Source organism: Trachurus trachurus (assembly GCF_905171665.1).
Source record: "Trachurus trachurus genome assembly, chromosome: 6".
In the NCBI taxonomy this organism is placed as follows: Eukaryota; Metazoa; Chordata; class Actinopteri; order Carangiformes; family Carangidae; genus Trachurus; species Trachurus trachurus.
The window spans coordinates 22,461,329-22,483,142 of record NC_139897.1 but is presented as its reverse complement, the minus strand read 5'-3'; the positions used below and the strand labels follow the sequence as shown (position 1 = coordinate 22,483,142).

The following is a 21,814-nucleotide window of genomic DNA, read 5'->3' as shown; positions in this document are numbered from 1 at the left end:
AGACAGCACTGCTTTCAGAGTCGGCCTATCTATGCTACAACAACAACAACAACTATAAATTCATACTGTATGAGTATTATGACAAACCCGCCCCCCCCGCCCCCCCCCACTACTTCGTGTTTTTCCGGTGCGAGGACTGAACTGACCCGGACCAAAGGAGGGCTAAACGGGGGCTAAACCAACCCGGGCTAACTTTGGACCAGCTTGGTGCAGTTGTTGTAGTGAAACAGATGTGCGACGTTGCGTAGAAGCCCAAAGACGTGGACATGGAGGAAGAAGAAGAAGGAGAAGAAAAGGAAGGTGGACCGTGTGTCCAGTTTATACCGGACCAAAGGGGGGAAGATGATATATAATTAGTCCCGAAACCGGACTCAAGTGGGCTGAACCGGGTCTGACTGACTCTCGGGCCAGGAGAGATGCATCTGGCATTACAGCTAGGATGTCTGCTTCCACTGTCTGCAGACAGGACTGACAAGACAGACTTTTTCATCTTCAAATCATAGTTTTCAACAGATTTGTAACTTTGAATTTATTTATTAACATTTTCTCTCATGTACAAATACGTTGATGATGATGGATATATTCTTTATTTTGTAACCCTCCACACCTCTTTATATATAACAACTCCTGCCTTTTTTCGGTTTTTCCTCCACCTGCCCAGGTGCCTGCCCAGGTGTTGTTACTGATGGTTCGAGGTGTGTGTGTGTCTGCGTTGCTTATACTGCCAAGTGTGCACTGTTGTCTGGATACATGCTTGGTTGATGGCTCCCCCCCACACACACACACACACACATACATACACACACATGCACACTTCATCTACCCTCTGATTCATCTGTCCTCTCTGTTGCTCTGTTGTGTGTCTCCTGAGCAAATGGGTGCATGCTTGTGTGCATACTGTACTGTGTAAATACAGTATCGCCGGCTGTGTGCATTTGAGTAAATGTTTTTTTTGTGCAGAATGTGAGTGTGTTTGCATCTGTGACAACCTTCGATGTCTTTTCCATCAGTGTATGTTTGTGTATGTGTGTGTGTCTGTGTGTGTGTGTGTGTGCGTGGCCTCCAAGTAGCTCAGTGGCCTTTCACGCTGTTCATGAACTTTACAAGAGCATCTCATGAGGACACAGTCACTGCTCATCCACATCTAGCCTACTAGCATCGGCTGACAGCTGTGCTCTCTCTCTCTCAGTCTCTCCCTCCTACTCTCTTCCTCCTCCACACACACACACACATACACACACACACACACACACATATACACACACACACCAGTCAGAGGACGGAGCTTCCTCTGAGTTGGTGGTAGTTCATAAGGATGACCATCCTTCGCCTACTGCTCGCCAAAAAGTATGTAGAGGAAACACCGCCTTCAGTGAAGTGTGTATAACAACGTAAATATGGCTTCTTTTAAAAGACTAAATGATATTGATAAACCAGAGTCTCCCACTGCTTCTCTCAAAACTTAACCTGAAGACAACAACATCTTTTATACTGTACTTGCATAAGATGTCTGAAAAAAAACATACTAGTCGACTCGCCACCTGCCTTGCTTTTGTAGCGCAAATACAAAAACAGCAACAACTACAACAACAATGCATGTATATGTACTGTAATATCTTAGTTGTGCATTGAATCTGAAAGCAAAAAAAAAGAAAAGAAAAAGAGATGCTTCAGAAGCACATGCGACACGTTAGGTTTTGATAGGAGCAGCGCCTGGAGAACGGCCTATTTGGCACCGAGAGCTGAGTAAAAACAGCAGATGCCAGAAACCAACTGGAAGTCTCTATGTGGGGCTAAGCGACGCTCTGAACAAACTTTCTCAGAGAAATTTAGTGCAAATGTATGTTGGAAGTGTGTTGTATAGCGTATAGTCGGCAGCAGTGGCTTGGGATCGATGTCGAGATTTACCGCCTCCACTTTTCTTTAGCTGCTCCTCCACCTCCACCTCCACCGACCCAGGACCCCTCAGTCAGAAAAACACCAGTGACAGTTTGTCTGTTTTTTTCCCCGTGTCCCTCGAACTCATCACGCAGATCGACCTCTTGTGTTTGTTTGCATTGTGTGCACATGAATGCTCATCAGAGTGTGTGACCATGTGTGTGCATCTTCCTCCTTTCACATGATAGGATGGGATGGCTGAGCCTGTTGCCATTGGTAACAACTTAACAGGGAGGAGGAGGAGGAGGAGGAGGAGGAGGAGGAGGAGGAGGAGGAGGAGGAGGAGGAGGAGGAGGAAGGGGAGGGGGGTTGCGCAGGGGGGGGACGGCAGAGAGTATATATGTATTGCTGTGTTTCTTTTTTTTTGTCCGACAGCAATTCTCAAACTATATGGATCGGAAATCAAACTCTGCAGTCGGTTCGTCTCTGGTGTTTCCCCCACATCCAGTCTAACGTGCCTGCACCCTGAGAGGCAGAAGAACAGTGTGTTTCTATTTCATTTTGGGTCCCAGACGGAAACCGGTCTAAAGAAGAAGCTCTGCTGTACCACCACGCCATCATCAGCCTGGTGACGATGCCCTGCGCCACCCTGTTAGTCCGCAGCATGCTACAGCATGCCACGCTCTCTCTCTCTCTCTATAGTTTGACTCTTTCTTTCTTTCTTTCTTTCTTTCTTTCTTTCTTTCTTTCTTTCTTTCTTTCTTTCTTTCTTTCTTTCTTTCTTTCTTTCTTTATGTTTCTGGGAATTACTCTGTTTTGTTTTTGAGTTATGTGGAGAAAATAATGAAAGTGTTGGAAAGAAAATGACGATTGGCTCTTGTGTTTTTAATATCATACTACTCACTCTGTGTGTGTGTGTGTGTGTGTGTCTGAGTGTGTGTGTGATTGTGCATTAGGCAGCATCCCCGGTGCGGAGATATGGGAGTGGTACAGGCCTGCTTGAGAGGATGTGGTATGGTTACTATAGCAACATTAACTGAATTTTCCTCTGTCAGTGGAGGGGCGGGGCCATGTTGGATGGGAGGAGAGGGGGGGGTTTACCTCTAGAGACCAAGGTTCTCAATGGGAGGGAGGGAGGGAGGGAGGGAGGGGGAGCTGCACCGGTGAGGATGTGAGAAAGAAGAGAGGATTAACACAGGAAAACAAACATTAAAGAGGAAACACGTCTCATTACAGAGTCAGTCTGAATCTGTGTTTAACCAGCGGTGATTTACAGTGAGAGGTGCGGATTCAGACAGGTAATGTGCAGGTGTCACTGAGGCTTCAACACCACATCCATCAGCGTGCGGACTGAGTGCTCTGCTCTGCTCTGCTCTGCTGCATCAACATGGACCATCTTCTTCACGTCCACTCTGTGTGACTCTCTCTGTGGGTGTTTGACGCCATCTTCTGGCTCTAGATGTCAACTACAAATCAGGGGGCGGCTGCACAGTTGGACACAGAGGAGTTAACTCAAAATGTAGTTTATAACCATCAGTATATCAGGCTACAAAATAATAAGTGCAGCATAACAGCTGGTGTCTTTATAGCCACACTTTATGTTCATACAGCTATATTTCTTTTATTTGTGGTGTCCCAAAAACTAACAACATTGACATTGTTTTAAATTATTAAAGTATCTTTATAAGTTTGAATACACATGTTGATTGTCACACTCCTTTCTAATTCAATTACATTTTTAAGTTAACTTTATTGTTTAGTAAACTAATGATATCTGATAGCCTAATCATCCTTCTAAAAAAAAGTAAATTAAAGTAATAGCCTATGAACTAAGTTAATAAATAATAATTAGTCGTCAGGAGTATGTATATTAACTTTTATCATCTTAAAATAGTCGAATACACGTGTGTCTGGCACTTTAAAGCTCCGGTAGCTGATATATGTATGAGCACATGAGAAAAAGATGTGAAACAGCAGGGTTGGGTTTGGGCCAATCACGAGAGACCATCGATGACAGACAGGACTCTCAGCCAATCAGAGCGGGTATTTTCGTATAGTGGGCTGGTTTCGGTGCCAGAGTTGGGATAATGTTAAACACAGCTGTTTTTTTCTCGACTTGAAGACTCATGGCAGATTACAGGAGCTGGACTGGACAGCTACGATTCTGCACTAAATTCATTCATGGACACTGAAGAAATCCCGTGGTATCATCGGTGAGTCATTTTTTCCCTCCACCACAAGTTGTGTGGAAATGTTAATAATGTTATTTCCAGCGGCGACAGCAGCAGCTTTAGGCCAAACCAGCTTTGTTTTAAAAGTTTAACCCCAGCACCGTCTCTTCTCGGTAGCACAGTCGAGACTTTGCGGTTTGTTGCTTTCTCCTCCTGCACAAGTTTTTTTTTTTGGAGGTGGGGGGGAAACCATGAGGACGGAGGAGCGACTCCACAGGAATGGGTTGTTGTGCTGTGCGGGACAGCAGAGCGGGGCGGCTCCGATCAAATAGTCTCCTTGAATGGGGCGGCGTGTTTTCATCTTCTGTACCAGCCTGCAGGGTCCGTCTCTGCGGCTCCAGGGGGGGCTGCGGTCCGACCGGCGGAGGGGGACAAGCCGGAGGGACTCCAGTCCTGACTGACCGGGCTCTACAAAAACAAAACAGGCGACTTTGGAGAGGTTGTGGTCGGGGAAAGGCCTGGTGCTGCTGCTGCTGCTGCTCGGTTCCGCCAACAAAGGAAACGACTGTTGCTTTTCCCCGTGGCCGCCGTGAGTGGAAACAAACGTAGAGAGAGAAACAGCCTCAGTCACCGAGTTCAGCGAAGTTGGTAAATAAACTCTGACTTTATGGCCACTTGAGAGCGGCGCCGCTCACGCGCTCCTGCGCAATTACGCACACACATACACACATACACAGTCCACACATACACACACATACACCCACGCTCCCTTTGTTGTCAAGTTCACTCTCAGTAGAAAGTCTGACATTTCCGCACCACTTGTTGTCTGACCAGCGCCGGTTCAGTGGATGTATGAGGATGGTGGAGAGCCGCAGCTGCGTCCAGAGGGAGGGGGTGTACCGCTGGTTCTCCTCCCTCTCCTCGGCCCAGAGAGCAGAGTTCCTGTGCGGGATCCTGGACCTCTGCGTCCCCATCGAGCTGCGCTTCCTCGGCTCCTGCCTGGAGGACTTGGCCCGCAAGGACTACCACTCGCTCCGGGATGCGGAGATCAAAGCCAACAACCCCGCCGACCTGTCGGGCCTCACCAACATCACCGACGAGGTGGTGCGCAGCAAGCTGCTGGTGTCTCTCGCCCTGCTCAGCTCGGACAACCGGGAGGCGGCGGGGGTCCTCTACCGGACCCTGACCCACACGGACACGGTGATCAATAACTACGGGCTGGCGCTGAACGACGGCAGGACAGAGGAGCAGTTCCTGCTGCTGTTCACCATGGCCTCCAACCACCCGGCCTTCAGCTTCCACCAGAAGCAGGTGCTGAGGCAGCAGCTCAGCCAGATCCAGGACATCCTGCAGGTGAGAGGGAGGGGAGGGGGGGGGGGGGGGGGGGGGGGGGGGGGGGAGAGGAGGGGAGGGGAGGGGAGGGGAGGAGAGGAGAGTTTACAAACAACAGGAGTTAGAAGAAGAAGTTTAAAACACTGGTCTTACAATCTGCTGAGAGGGGAAATAACTTATTTCTTATGCAAACCATATGCATCAAGAAACCACCTCACATACAGTAGCAGGCAGATTATTACATCTTTTTTCTTTCTCTTTCTCGTCTTTTTATTGTTTTTCATTTGTATACAATATTAACAGTGGAAGCACAATATGAACTCGAACCCCTTCCACCCTGTCAAGCCCTTATTCCCCATATACTGAGACCATACATACATTGTCACACTCATACGGTACATTCTTACAGTATATGAATACACAAAGGTAAAGAAAAAAAAACTTTAAATATACACACATAGATATTTAATTAGATCAGAACACAAGCACATGGAGCCGATTAACACACCTCTGCTGGAAGTAATGGGTAATGTTTACACTGAAAGTGGAGGAGAGGGAATAGCTGAAAGCAGGGATAGATTAAGAGTAAACCCTAACCCATGTCAAGACAAGTTCTAATCTAACTTTATTATTAATATTTAGAAGCTCTTAGAAATTAACTTATTATCATTAATGCAGTTTTTAAATAATAACAAACACTTTCCATGTGAGGAATAAACTCCCAAAAAGGATCCTGTACGGTCTCATGGTACAGGTAAAGGTCTCACTGAGGGGACTGGTTGAAAACATGGAAACCCAACGGTTTAAACAAATAGTTGTTATCAAGAATCTGATGAACCAGGAGCGATAGTGGTGTGAATCCTCCTCCGTCTGATAAGATTCAGAGCACTGGGTGTTACCGTCTGAGTCATCGCCACCTCTGCACATCCGTCAGGGGCCACAGGTGGAGTTTCACCTGCTCGGAGGAAACAGACGGTGCCACAACAACACACCAGGTGAAACGCTGACAAAATGTCAAGGTGTTTCCACAACGAAACCCAGGACAAATGTATGACAAATGAGTGCAACACCTACCGTACACCCAAAAAATTACAGGTGAGCCACTGTCAATGACAGAGCTGCTGTTAACAGGACGCTCCACAGCCAGTTATCCAGCGGCGAGCAGAGTAAATTACATGCTTGTGAGTGAAAACCGACAGTGAGCGGGAGTTCAGCCTGTCGATTGCAGCAGTTAGTTTTCTGGTGAATCCATCGTTTTATAGCTTCTTTATTATACATCTATTGCACGTCTGTCCGTCCTGGGTGAGGGACCCCTCCTCTGTTGCTCACCCTGAGGTTTCTCCGATTTTTCCCTGTTAAAAGGGTTTTCCATGGAGTTTTTCCTCAGTCGATGTGAGGGTCTAAGGACAGAGGATGTTGTTACGATGCCATGTAAAGCCCTTTGAGACAAACTGTTTGTAAAAACGGGCTATACAAATAAAATTGCCTTGCCTTGCCTTATTAAAGGGATAGGTCAACATTTTGGCGAATTCACCTATTGCCATAATCCCTATAGCCTCAGGGGTAACTTTGTTAACTCTAATTGTCGGTGCAAGCTGTTTTGAGATCAGTGGGGAAGAGACACGAGCTATGAAATAATCATGTATAATTATTTAGCACAACGACACATGAAGTAAATACTCTGCAAATACTTGTGCATTTGCACTCCGCCCAGCAGCCGTGTAGGGGATGTAGTTCGAGCTTTGCAAACAACTCGAAAACAACTCTGTCTCATAATGTTACAGTATTATCTCATAGTGTGGTGAATGTGCAGGTCACAACTTGTCCACGAGAGTGTTTTTGAGTTGTTGGATTGTGTATTTGAAGAGTTTGATGAGGAAAAAGGCGAAAGTACCGTTCGCCTCCGTTGCATTAGCTGAGCAGCTCGCGTCTCTGCCCCGCCGATCTAAAAATAGCTTGCACCGACAATTAAAGGTAATGAACCTACTGCTATGACTATAGGGATTATGGCAATAGGCCAATTTGCCAAAATGTTGAACCATCCCTTTAAATTCCCTCTTCAGGCAGCAGCTTAACTGTAACTTAAAGGCCTGCAGAGCTTTAGTTTGATAAGATATCGACTCAAAATCACTGCCACACATGCAGAATATGTGAATCACAGCTGCTAAAGGTTCAGATCAGGATATTGATCATTTATAAACTCACGCTGCCTTTATAGTGAAACCGACTCTTTTGACGGACAGTTCTCTGCTGCCTCTCACTGCCCCTGCGTGTTGCTTGTTCCAGGTGAGCAGCGGTGGAGCGGGAGAGGCTCAAGCAGCAGGGCCAGGCGGGGATCGAGCTGCCGTTTGTTACGCTCAACCGCATCACCACTATCAGCATCATCAGACCGTGTCACTGCCTCTGGCCACCGCCTCGCTGTCCCCCGCTGCCTGCTTGCTGCCTGATGCCAGCGCCGCCTACCTGCCCCTGTCTGCCTGCCAGCCCTGCCACGCACACTGCACCTGCTGGCACCGGGTAGGGAGCGACGTAGTCTGGATCCGTTGGTGTTCATCTACATTTAATGACAGCAACACATTCTCAATATATGACTTATTCATATTTTGGTTGTTTGAGTTTTGGCTAAATTGGCTGAATATTAGTTCATGTGTTCAGTTGTAAGTGAATGCAAAGGAGGGAGGAACCTTTTGAATAGTGTTTCTGTTGCAAAAATCTTAATTAATATAAATAGGCAGATTTGAAACCAAGAAATCCCATTAGCCTCCGTAGCGTAGCTCTGAGCAGCTCACGGCTCTGCTCCACCATTCTAAAAATAGCTTGCACTGACAATTAAAGGTAATGAACCTACTGCTAAAACTATAGGGATTATAGCAATGGGCCAATTTGCTAAAAATGTTGAACTATCCATTTAAGAGCACTCACAAGTATTACAGTATTGTGTATCCTGTGGTTCCACAGTGGGAAGTGTTGAGTATTTGATCACTGGTGGTGCTGTAGAGCAGAGTGTGTTTGTTCCTGCTTTGTTTCCATCTGAGGTTTTAACTTTAACATCGGAGGCGTGCAGGGCTTTACACCCTCACAGTTACAGTTTGTGGCTGTGACTTGCTCAGAAATGAAAGGCTGCTAGCATCAGCACACAGCCTTGCAAACTTCTGAGTCACAGTGAACTCATGTTGGATGGTGTTTTAGGGTCATTGCAGTTAAAAAAAAAAAGACAAGCCAAAGGAGAGAAGGGTAAATTTCCAAGTTTAAAATGTTGCACGTTTATGAGAAAAATACACTTTTTTAATATAAAAAGGACAAAGTCATGAGAAAAAAATGCAAAAATGAGTGAGAAACGTCTAAGTGTGCGAGAAAAAAAGTCACATTTGCAAGAACACAACTCATTTAATCATAGAAAGAAACACGTGTGTGGAAGAGCACATGCACCAGAGTGATGAGGTAATTCTGGGCTAAAATAACAAGTATTTCCTTATTGCTAAATCCAAATCCAACTGAAAGTAGAGTTTGATAAGATCTTCCACTGCAGGCGTAACGCAAAACAAGCAACAACTGTCTGGGTGTGCAAAGTTGGACGTGATTCCTATTTTGATAGAAAGAAAAAACACAAAGTTTAGAGTTTTTTTCTTGCACATTTGCACACACAGAATATCTGAGGTTTTTTCTTGTGAATATGCAACTTTAAAACGCCCTATCTATTAAAAAAAATCATTTGTTATTGCTTCAGCACAGAGCTAACACACCAAATATTTGGGGTTTTAAATATTAAAGCTGAAAATGAAATAACTCCAGATTGAACGGCTCAAAAGTAAGAAACTTAAAACATATGACAAAAATCTGACGAACATTATTGTTATTACTGAACCATGAAGAGGGGTACTGTAGGAGAACTGTAACTTCACACATCTGTATTTGCATAGATAAACAAACGATGACGTGTTGCTCAGATGTTCAGAGTTTTTCTCGATGTCCCACTCTTTTTTTTATTTTTACATCCTGTGTAATAATAGCATGTGCTGAGTTAGTGAAGCAGCATGTGCAGTTTGAACAAGCCCAGCCTCTATCATGTGATCATTTTCTTTTGCAATGTGAAGTAATGCACTCCACTCTAACAACAACAGCATCAGCAGCAGTCAAACCATAATAAAATGTCCAAATAGGGTTTATGAAAAAAAAGAAAGAAAAGAAAGAAAGAAAGAAAGAAAAAAAAACATCAGGTAGGAAAAGGCAGCAGTTGTTTACAACCAAATGTGGTCGCACTGGCCTGGACGTGTTGTAATAAAAGACGAAGATCACAGATGGAGGGATGGGAGGGGGGTTTCCCACTGATGCAGGGAAATGAGTGGTTCATTAACCTCCTCTTACAGTAACATCTGGGATCATCTTGTGGAGATTAAGGAAGAGAAAGAAACTATTTATCAGCGTGAAAGAGATGAAGACAGATGGAAAAACAAAGTCGGAGAGGCAAAACGGTGCTTATTTTTTCCTGTCTTCTGCAGAGACACACAGACACACACTCACTGAGACACATACACACACTGTTGAATGTTCAGTGAGAGGCAGGCAGAGGCACACACTGTTTAAACATGTGTGAGCAGTCAAGGGAAAGTACCCAGCTCAGAGAGGAGCGTTTGTATTTAGTGTTTTGTTGCCCTTGGCTCCTGCTTAGTGCAGGTCAGCACATTTCTCTATGCTGAAATCAACCCACTGTGGTGTGTGTGTGTGAGCGTGTGTGCCTGTGAGCCTGTGCATGTGTGTGTGTGTGTGTGTCTCCAGTGAATCCCCAGGAAGTTATAAATGCTCTTACTCTCTCTCTCTCCCTCTCTCTCTGGCTGTCTTTCCTTCCCTTAGTGCTCGGAAAAGGAATGACAGGGTTTCATTGTGAACCAGTGGAGTCTCATACATTATCTACAGTAGGGCAGCGTTTATCCAGGCCCACTGTCATCAAATGTAGATACAATCTGACACAATAAGTAAAGGGCTGAAGGCTGTAACGACGTGTTTTCTCTTGTGCAACAAGGTTTACGAGAGCCGCAGCGCGAGGAAGCTGGAGAGGGAGTATAAATAGTAACCAACCATCGCTAAGGTCTCATTTTATCAGTGGTGGAAGAAGAAGTGTTCGAAACCTTTGCTTAAAGCTGCACTAATCCACATTTTTATATTTACAGTAAGTCAAATGACTCAGAGTAATGGGAAAAGGATCAAGTCTCAGCTGTGTCTTCGCTTTACACAGTGTTTAAGCTCATTGTGGTAGTTTTATAACAACTTCTCATCAGAGGCACAAACTTTAAAGTGCTACTGATCAGCACCAAACAGACAAAAGTTGGCTCGTAGTGGAGGAACAGATGTGGAGCCAGATGAAGCCAGGAGATGGTTGAAAGCTAGCTAAAAGGAGAGAAAGTTGTTTTTGGAGTTTGTTCTACTCATCAAGTCGTCATTTACTTAAAGGGATAGTTCAACATTTTGGCAAATTGGCCCATTGCCATAATCGCTATAGTCATAGCAGTAGGTTCGTTACCTTTAATTGTCGGTGTAAGCTATTTTTAGAACGGAGGAGCGGAGCGTCAGGCTGCTCAGGGCTACGCTATGGAGGCTAATGGAATTTCTTGGTTTTCCTCATCAAACTCATCAAATACACAACCCAACAACTCCAAAAGGCTGTGGTGGACAAGTTGTGAGCTGCACAATCACCACGCTATGAGATAATAATGGAACGTTACGAGACGGAGCCGTTTTAGAGGTAAATTCATGCAAAACCGCTGATGCGCGTTGCGTTCAGGGACAGTTTTTCAGCAAGCAGACTCTGTATTTACCCTGTATTTACCTTGAAAACGGCTCCGTTTCGTAACGTTCCATTATTATCTCATAGCGTGGTGATTGTGCAGGTCACAACTTGTCCACGAAAGCGTTTTGGAGTTGTTGGGTTGTGTATTTGATGAGTTTGATGAGGAAAACCAAGAAATTCCATTAGCCTCCATAGCGTAGCCCTGAGCAGCCTGACGCTCCGCTCCTCCGTTCTAAAAATAGCTTACACCGACAATTAAAGGTAACGAACCTACTGCTATGACTATAGCGATTATGGCAATGGGCCAATTTGCCAAAATGTTGAACTATCCCTTTAATTTAATTCAGATCTAATTATGTAAATCTCGCAAAACAGTTGTCACTGTGGCCAAAAAGTGTCAATCGTCAACAGTGGCACATTGATTTTCCTGTCATCTCCCCCTGATTCTCTTGAACTTTAAAATGTCATCATTAGGTGAAAACAGTAAAAAACTACAGGCAGACCTTTAAAGGAGACATATTACGCCCCCTTTTCCACAAATTAAAATAGTTCCCAGGTGTCTCAAAGACAAGTCTGTGACATGCTTTGGTCAAAATACCCCAAGGATCAAACATCACAGCTCTTTTCATCCTCTCTAAACAGCCCTGTTCAGAACGGCTGGTTTCAGTGCCTGTCCCTTTAAATGCAAATGAACCACTGCTTGCCCCGCCCCTTCTACCGGTACCAGGTAGGGGTGGGGTTATGCAAAACCACATAGATTTCAACCTAGGGACCCTGCACATTACACAGAGTTGCTCTGTCTGTGTTTTCACTTGTTGCCTCCGCGGGCAGACAAGGAGTGTACAGTAACAGTTAGCAATGGTGCTATATATAAGATTTTTCTTTTGTCTAGTGCGAACAAACTAGTTTTTCTCATTAAAATGCAAAATAGGCGTGATTTATTGTGCAATTTTTTTTGCTGTGGCTCTTAAATGCTGCTCGGCTTCAAGTTGGAAATCTTTTTCTCTTCATGTTACAATAGGTAGATGTTTCCTCTGAGCTCAGGGATCTTTGGCTGAAAAGGCTCGATGACCACTGCTGTTGACAAAACCTGTAGAAGACGACCCACTCCCCATGTAGACATGCAGGGCTGATGCTAATCTAATAAAAGTACTAGTTTTCAGGTGATGATACTCGAATTAAAACGCAATTTTGAATATTGTATCCTTCGCCCAACACACAGTAAGATAAATGTAGTGGATTAAAACACACCACATCTCATTTTGAACTATAGTAAAGTGGATGTACGAAGGACTCCTCATCCAAATGACTCACTTTAGCACAATTTTAATGTTGCTCCAGATGCTGCAGCCAGTTCTTCCTGCAGGATTTTAAGTCAACTTGCACAAGTTTATTTTAACACAAAGCAGCTGGATGCCGAGTCACTCTGGAGGAGGAGTAGCTGAAATTGGTTTTCTCCGTCAGGGTCCTGAACAACAGACGTCGTGCGGTGGGCTGATGAACGGCACATTGAATGCATCGGGCCGCAACTGCTGGGCCTGTGCAGACCTGCATAATCACCCTATTATATGAGTGCTTTATATATCTATAAAAAGCAATGCCAGTGTCAGAATTAACAGCAGAGTTAAGCTGACTGCTGCTGCAGGAGAGGGAGGGCGAGCTGCTGTCGGCACATGCTGGGTTTTTATAGTTTTTGGTTGTTTTACTGTACTGTTGTTACAAGCAGCACTCGAGGAGGTTCATGTGTTATTGAAATATCTGGAACATGTATTTATTTATTTATTTATTTATTTATTTATTTATTTAACTTCCTAATGTCTTTCTTTCTTTCTTTCTTTCTTTCTTTCTTTCTTTCTTTCTTTCTTTCTTTCCTGAAAATCCATTGCGCTGACTCACGTCCCTGTTTTTGCTTTGTGCACCTACAGTGTTGCAGAGTTGGATCCACTTCCAGTCTGCAGAGAGTTTGCAGCTTGGGCCACTAACATGCAGATGTGGCAGTAGCACACTTAATTGTTTTCAGATCTTACTACCTCATACTGTGTGTGCACGTGTGTGTGTGTGTGGGTGGGTGTGTGTCAGTGTGTGGGTGTGTGTGACTCCATGTAATAGCACATATTGGATTTTTTTGGACAGCCGTACTCTCCAGTGCAACATTTTTATCTTTAATGGCGCGTTTCCTGCTGACATAGAGAAACATGAAGGTTGAAGTAATAACCTTTATTTAAACGAGGGGAGATACAAAACCACATTGCATCTGCAGCCTGTTTTTAAACGTAACAATGTGTTACACTAGGTTTAAATATGCTCGCTGGCCAAATGTCCATATATTATACAGAGCAAACAACATTGAAAGATACAGTAAACAATGAATTGAACCTAAAATCTCTTCTTCCGTGGCTGAGTTTCCATGACAAACAGAAATATTTGGCCAAAGCGAGGCCGAATATGCTTTGATAATGTGTCATTGAGATTATAAACAGTGTAGTATAGTGACAAACTGTTCACAGCGCTGGCTTTGGATCGGGGTAATATTTCATAATCATGTGGTCTTTTTGGGTTTGAAGAATCGTGTTGTTTGTGTGAAGAGACTGACTCTCTGTGGTTCAGGATTACCACATGCTAATGTTCTGCTTTTGGTAAAACATTCATTAAACTAACCAACAACAGATTTGCTTTAAAATATCAGTTGCAGTTATCAGGTTGTTTTTCTTTTTGCTTGTTTGTACCCAGTTTTTTTTTTCTTGAGGGCAGAAACACAGGCTCCTAAAGCTGATGAGACGTGAATGATGGATTTTATTTTAGTCCACTCACTCTTTTTGACTCTGTTTTGGTCTCAACCATCTACCTGGAAAAAAAATCTTAGCTGTTCAATCTGACGTTAAGATAAGGAATTAGAAAACTTTATTCATCCCTCAGTTGGGACATTTACATAAAACGGCAGCTCAAGCACACAGGTATAAAAACTGAAAAAATATGTATTTAAGAAAACTTGGCTATACATTGTATGCATAACTTAAATAAGAGTGGGGGATTTAAATATTCAAAGTACTTCAATATTGCACATACAGCAATATTAGATTGTGGTGATGGTATAAATGGCACATTGACAGAACAGTGCTACATTATGACATACATTATGTATTACATTACATTATGTTGTGGAAGCTGTTTTGTCGCTGGCCATGTAAGGTACAGAGTTTTAGTTTTACGTTGTGTTGAATCAAACGTCTTGATATTGATGTCAGTGTGACATCACATCAGACTCATCACTGCAGCGTCTTCCTGACGCCACATTGCAGCCGTTGTTCGTTCATCCGATTCATCCGAAAAAGCAGCTCTGGGTTAAAATATGCGAATGTTGTCTCTCTGTCTTTCTCTGTCTCCCTAAAACTGCTCTTCGAGGGTGTTGCTATAAATACGAGCGCCCTCTCAGTCAAACTGCCTGGTTAAATATTGGTTTGCTCTGCGCTGCCAAATCTTTCTCCTCACTTTGTTTTAGCACCGTGCCAGTTCTGGAGAGAGAGAGAGAGAGAGAGAGAGAGAGAGGCTTTGAATTTGTTCATGCATTGACAGCACTGAGCTTAAGTGATGCATTCATTTTAGATGTTGGTTGAGTGTTGCCCTGAGTGTGTGAGAGAGACTGTGAAGAGGGAAGAACAGTGTGGGAAGCAGAATTCACTGTTTGCTTTTTTTTTCTATTTGACTGATCTTTAGCAAAGACATTCACATACTCTGTCACTGTTTTAAAGTGTGTCCAAGCAAATTTCCATCGGTAGAATTACATGATATATTTGAAGGGATAGTTCAACATTTTGGCAAATTGGTCCATTGCCATAATCCCTATAGTCATAGGTTTGTTACCTTTAATTGTCGGTGCAAGCTATTTTCTCTTGGTTTCTCTCATCAAACTCATCAAATACACAATCCAACAACTCCAAAACGCTCTGGTGGACAAGTTGTGACCTGCACATTCACCACGCTATGAGATAATAACGGAACGTTACGAGACAGAGTTGTTTTCGAGGTAAATTCATGCAAAACTGCTGATGTGCGTTCCCGTCGAGGGCAATTTTTCAGCAAGCAGTCTCTGCATCCCATGAGCCTCCGTAGCGTAGCTCTGAGCAGCTCGCGGCTCTGCTCCGCCGTTCTAAAAATAGCTTGCACCGACAATTAAAGGTAACGAACCTACTGCTAAGACTATATGGATTATAGCAATGGGCCAATTTGCCAAAATGTTGAACTATCCCTTCAACATAGAAGAATACATAATACAGTATTATTGAATGGCCCCATCACTAAACTTGTATCGTGTCATGGGTAGGTTGTTCAGTGGGAATAAAGGTTGAATTTAATTTAAACTGTTACTATTTACTGTACTGAAATTTGCTTGGACACACTTAATTGATACCCCACCTTCTCCTCAGTATGTGATCATGTGGTCTTGACCCTTGACCCTTTCCCCCATCGTCCTCCAGGGCCAGGCCAGAGAGGCGGCGGGCGCAGCCTCCGGGGTCACCAAGGGACAAGGGGATCAAGCTGTCGGCCATGACCTCACCCCTCCTCTCCCAGACCTTCCTCTCCTTCCTCCTCCTCCTCCTCCTCCTCCTCCTCCACCACCACCACCACCTCCTCTTCCTCATCTGCCCCCTCCTCTACCTGCTGCAGGACAAGGCCTGGATGCAGCAGCAGTAACAACAACAAGGGGAAAAGCAGGAAAAGGTGAGCGACTGGACAAGCTGCTGTTTTTATGACAATTTCTTAATAAAATGTTGCTTCACTAACGACGACGACCCTGCACCAGTTACATTACACACACACTTATATAATGGAAACACTTTCTCCTGTGCTGATGTGTTCTTCTACTCAACCTCAGTGTCTCTCTCTCTGTCTCACTCACTAACTGTACTGTACGTATGTATTTATGGGGCTTTTTACCCCCACCCTCCATCTGTGCATGTCGGCATGCAGTGTGTGTGTGTGAGTGTGTGTGTGTGTGCACCCAGTTAAGCCCAGTTGAACAAGACGTGGCATGTTGGCACATCTGAGCTCTTCTACTAAGCTTAAAGAATGCTGCCCTAAGGCTGCGTGTGTGTGTGTGTGTGTGTGTGTGAGAGAGAGTGATCTGCGGTGTAGTATATGTGATTTGAAGATGGACATGAAAACAGGTTCAGGGTCGATCATCGTAACTCTTTAGGATCTGTCTCTGTCAAGTTAAAGATGAATAAAAACTGTTGAGATTTGAACTCAAAGTCGTGCATCTCGATATTTTCATGTTAACTTTTTTATTCCATGGGTTTTCATAAAGGATGTTTTTGTTGTTAACTGGCAGAAAAAAATCTCAGTTGTATCTCAAACACTGGGAAAATAAATCAAGTCTCTAATTATCAGTGATTCGTACTTAGAAATGAACAGGGCTAAAATGAAACAAACATGATAATGACAGAAGTCTTAATCGGTTCAAGGCAAGGCATCTTTATTTATATAGCGCATTTCATACCAAGGCAACTCAATGTGCTTTACAAAAAGAACAGCATAAAAACAAAAAACAAAAAACACAGATAAAGAAGGAGCAAAGAAGAATAAAAAAGTAAAAGAAAAGAAAATAGATCAAGTTTAAAGTTATTAAAAAGAGCTCAGCTATAAGCACAGGAAAAGAGAAATGTTTTTTAACCTGGATTTAAAGGTGCTCACAGTTGGGGCTGATTTCGGTTCTGCTGGTAGTTTGTTCCAGTTGTGTGCAGCATAACAGCTAAATGCTGCTTCACCATGTCCAGTTTGAACAAGTTCAGTTCAATTCAAAAGGACAAATCATAACATACATTATCTGAAATCACTTTAAACTGTGAGGTTGTTATTCATTATAACTTGTAGACAAATCTGTAAGTAACATTATCATAATTTTTCTGTCAAAGTGGGACAATAAACCGTGACAGTTATGAGGCGAATCAAAATAGTCTCATTTATGTATTGATATCATAGGACCCCACAGTGCAGTATGTGGTCTGAGGCGGGGTCGGCAGCCCACTCTGTTATTGTCTTGGCCCTGCGCCTCTGTCTGTAACACAATACCCAACTATCTCACTACCTCATGGTCACACCGCATAGCTGTCACCAGCATAGAAAATACACACAAACACATTCAGTATGTAGAAACAACATAAAACACGAATGCAGGGAAGCGCAAACACACACACACACACACACACACACACACACATACACGATTAAGTTGACATTGTGCGCCTCAGTTTCTGCAGTTTGTGACACCTCATTTGTTAAGTCGTACGGCAGCGAAGTCACAGATACAACATGAGAGATATTTATTATCTCTGTCATCATCAGCGTGTCGTGTCATGTGCACAGACACACACACACACTGCTGCGCTGAAGAAAGAGCATGTGCCCAGTTCTGTGTGTGTGTGTGTGTGTGTGGGTGGCGGTTCAGATTGGCGTTTTTGATCCTGTCACAGTTGCTGCCCAACTGTCACGATGCAAGGCGATGAAGTGTGTTTGTGTGTGTAGTGACAATATTAACAACAATAAACTTTATTTATATAACACTTTTCTTAACAATTATTCACCTCCTTCTCCTTCTCCTCACATCCTCCTTCCCCCTGCTGCTTGTCTCTACATGCCTGATGTGGTTTCATGTCTAAATCGATACCTGGAGGTCTCCTGCTCACACACACTCCCATGCAAACACACCCATCTATTAAAGGGATAGTTCAACATTTTGGTAAATTAGCCCATTGCCATAATCCCTATAGTTTTAGGAGTAAGTTCGTTACCTTTAATTGTTGGTGCAAGCTATTTTAAGAACGGCGGAGCAGAGACGCGAGCTGCTCAGAGCTACGCTACGGAGGCTCATGGGATTTCTTGGTTTCCCTCATCAAACTCATCAAATACACAATCCAACAACTCCAAAACGCTCTTGTGGACAAGTTGTGACCTGCACATTCACCACGCTATGAGATAATAACAGAACGTTACGAGACTGAGTTGTTTTAGAGGCAAATGCAGAGACTGCTTGCGGAAAAACTTCCCCCAAGGGGAACGCGCATCAGTGGTTTTGCATGAATTAACCTCTAAAACAACTCCGTCTCGTAACCTTCTGTTATTATCTCATAGCGTGGTGAATGTGCAGGTCACAACTTGTCCACCAGAGCGTTTTGGAGTTGTTGGATTGTGTATTTGATGAGTTTGATGAGGGAAACCAAGAAATCCCATTAGCCTCCGTAGTGTAGCTCTGAGCAGCTCGTGGCTCTGCTCTGCCGTTCTAAAAACAGCTTGCACCGACAAATAAAGGTAACGGACCTACAGCTATAACTACTGTATAGCGATTATGGCAATGGGCCAATTTGGCAAAAATGTTGAACTATCCCTTTAAGCATTCCCACCCTTTCAACTCACTTTTTATCTAATGACATGGATCTAATAGCAGTGGAGCCGTCCTAACCTGCCTCTTCACCAGAGGCGGAGAAGATTACATGTAATGTCGTGGTAGTTATCAAAGTACAGAGCAGATGGATGGTGTGTGTGTGTGTGTGTGTGTGTGTGTGTGTGTTTTCAGGTTACGTGGAGGATGGATGACTTTTTAAGAGGTCATGATGATCATACTGTACAAATATCTTCTCCAGTCAGGCTGTGGTGGGACTGGAGGACAGAAAGCAGATTTTAGGGAAGTTGAATCCCAGGTGTGGAGCGGTGTCGTCCTGAATGAGTTGTACAGTCGGCACTGTAGCAGCTTTGGCAGCGCAGCCACAACAGAGTTTCTGTCCAGATGGGAAACCAGAGTGGACACAGTTCATTCCCGTGGTGGGAGAGTTGTGGGCAAGACTTTTGTCCAAGCTGCTCAGTTAGTCACGGTCTCAGTGTGTAGAGCTGGAGATCACCAAGTTATTATGTGAAGAGAAGTATCAAATGGTTCAAATAAGGGCTGCACAACAAATAAATCGTGATGTTTTCAAACTCGGGCAAAAACGGCCCGGCAGAGGGTGTGAAAATTACATAGAAGACAGAGGAGGTATAATATTGTTGAAATTGCACATATTTTTATCAAGCACACCCTGAGGAAGACCTATGTGAGGTCGAAACGTCGGTCCTTTTTTAATAAATTATATATATATTTTCTACATCAAGGCTACGAGTTGAGCGACTGCTTTTTTCTTCCTTCACATATTTTTATCAAGAAATTTCAGGTTGTTCATAATATGTTTTGTAAAAGGATAGCTCATTAACTGTAAACATTTTAATAATGTACTAAAACAAAGGTTATCATGCTATTATTTGACTGGTCCCGTCCGGCCCACTGGAGATCCAGTTGCACTGTTTGTGGCCCCTGAACGAAAATGAGTTTGTCACCTCTCTGCTCGGCAACATTTCAATTTCAGGAGCTGCTGTTTGTTGTGCATCAAATCAAATCATACAAATCATAATACAAAGACAAAGACCAAGCCCAAAATGTACAAATGTAGATGAATGGGAAAAAAGAAGAGATCAACAGATGTATTGTTGTAAATAGTAGCAAAGGCTTAAGAAAGACAGTTGAAGGAGGATGTTAAGTGTTTGCACTCTGCCTGGGTCCATAATGCAATACGGTCACTTCTGAATTACAGATGAGTTTTGGAAAGGCAGAAATTATCCATGCATGTTGAATTTTTCAAAGAGACAGAGTGATACCAAGGTGAATGAATCAACAAGCTGTTGTGATGAACAAAATGTGCATGGCTGGTTGCTGCACTTGATCTTCCACAGCTTGAAAAAAATGTCACTGTGGGATTTTGATTGTTGTGTAAGAACTTTGCCGATCGTGTCCGACTTCTCAGTTTTAAAACTTTGTGTTAGTGTGTTAGTGCAATTGTGTCAAAATTGCTTATAAAAAATAAATAAATGATAAATGATGTTGAAAAATTGCAACCTTAATAACGATTATTGTATTGTATTTTACTTCGCCACTTGAGGTTTTGTTGATAGGCCTCATTTCAGTTCCTCCAGGCCGTTAACTTTCCACCAGTCGATGTGTTAAAGCAAAGTCTCGGATGCTCGGATGTTGTAGCGCAGTTTTCTGAGCTTTACCGGAGCGTGTGAAGCTGTGAAGTGTGTTTAACGGTCTGTTTGACACTCTGCTCGTCTTTCAGCGACGATAGAGAGGGTGGCGCTGAGAGGAGTGACGCACAAGTCTGAGGACGCCGGTGAATATGTGTTCGAGGTGAGCACAGAGGAAACTGACACACACACACATCGATGTCTTCTCATTTTCCAGATGTTTTTTGTTCAGGTTTGTACCTCACCCCCTCTCCTCCTCCTCTCCTCCTCCTCTCCTCTCTCCTGCTCCTCCAGGTGAGCTGGTCAGATGGTTTTGTTTTAAACGTTGTCCGAACTCAGCAGGAGGTGACGGAGCTTTTGACCCAGGTCAGGATCACTGAATGTCTCATTTTCAGTACATGACTGTTAACTGTCGTCATAGAGATGCATTGACGCTGTGTATTTAGTCTGTCTCACTTGCGGGACCTTTCTCTTTAAGCTGTCACAAGCGTTTCCCGACGAAGGAGTGGAGAAGTTCCTCCCACAGTCCACAGATCTGGACCCCAGGTCAGTTTCCTCAGCTCCACCTGTTTGTTTGTTTGTTCATTGTGTCTTTGTCTTTGTGGTCGGCAACAAAGGATGAAACCCAGCAGGGAGGGGAAGCACATCAAGACGCAGCTCTGCTTACAGTATGCATCCTTGTGCAACTGACGATCAGTCGGTCTGACCAAAATATCTCAACAACTACTGGATGGAGTTCAATGAAATATCATGCAAAACATTTTGATATTAAATTAAATATTTTCTCCAGGTCATTTGTGACTTTGAGTGAAGTCAAATGATTTTTGTGAACTTGGGTGGACCGTATGTTTTATACCTCACAGGATGAATTAGCCTGTAGTGCCGTTGATCATCTACTGTATGAACACCATTATCTCTTCTGTTAGTGTCAGACAAAAATACATTCCCATCAGTCTTGGCTGTGTTTGAGCCGTAACCCTGATTAGCAATTGTTAGCACGCCAACATGGATGAGCTAAGATGTGAACATGGGAAGATAACATAAGGAGTTTTTCCTGTTTAGCATCAACAGGTTTTCACTACTGTAGGTCAGTGGTTCCCAACCTTTTTCTTAAGGGACCCATATTTTTACCATGGAAAACTTTGGTGACCCCCCCCCCCCCCCCGATGTAAAATAAAATAAGGAACATCATACTGTAACTTCTTTTACATGAAATACTTAATTATATTTCAGTAATTTAATAACAGCATTGAACAAACAATCAGGAGAACCTGTGTATGATTACAACATATTTCTTCAGAACTTGTACTTTTAAAAACATAATTGTGTTTTTAAAAGTACAACTTCTGAAGAATATGTTGTAATTTTACACAGGTTTTTTCTCATTGTTCCATGCTGTTTTTCAAATTCATTGTGACTGATATTGCCCTGCTGTATATTATGTATTTAATGTTTTAAAACTGTTGATATTCAATCATCTATTGATATAGGCCTATAATTTATTTGTTTATCTATTTAAAAACACAAATAAATGTTTAATGTGGCCCTTGAATTTAGTTGATTTTGTCACATATATGAATTAAATGCTTAGCCTACTCATTTA

The 21,814-nt window shown here is 43.3% G+C and overlaps 1 protein-coding gene across 1 annotated transcript in view; it reads left to right on the top strand.

Annotated features, from left to right (window-relative positions):
- The first annotated feature begins 3,993 nt into the window (after window positions 1-3,993).
- Window positions 3,994-21,814, top strand: part of zcchc14 (zinc finger, CCHC domain containing 14) — a 30,722-nt gene continuing 12,901 nt past the window's right edge. Inside the window, exons 1-5 of the mRNA XM_083974249.1 lie at window positions 3,994-4,091; window positions 4,884-5,402; window positions 7,668-7,898; window positions 15,642-15,885; window positions 20,304-20,374. Coding sequence (XP_083830375.1) covers window positions 4,902-5,402; window positions 7,668-7,898; window positions 15,642-15,885; window positions 20,304-20,374 — 1,047 coding nt within the window. The 5' untranslated portion in view covers window positions 3,994-4,091; window positions 4,884-4,901. The remainder of the gene's footprint in view (window positions 4,092-4,883; window positions 5,403-7,667; window positions 7,899-15,641; window positions 15,886-20,303; window positions 20,375-21,814) is intronic.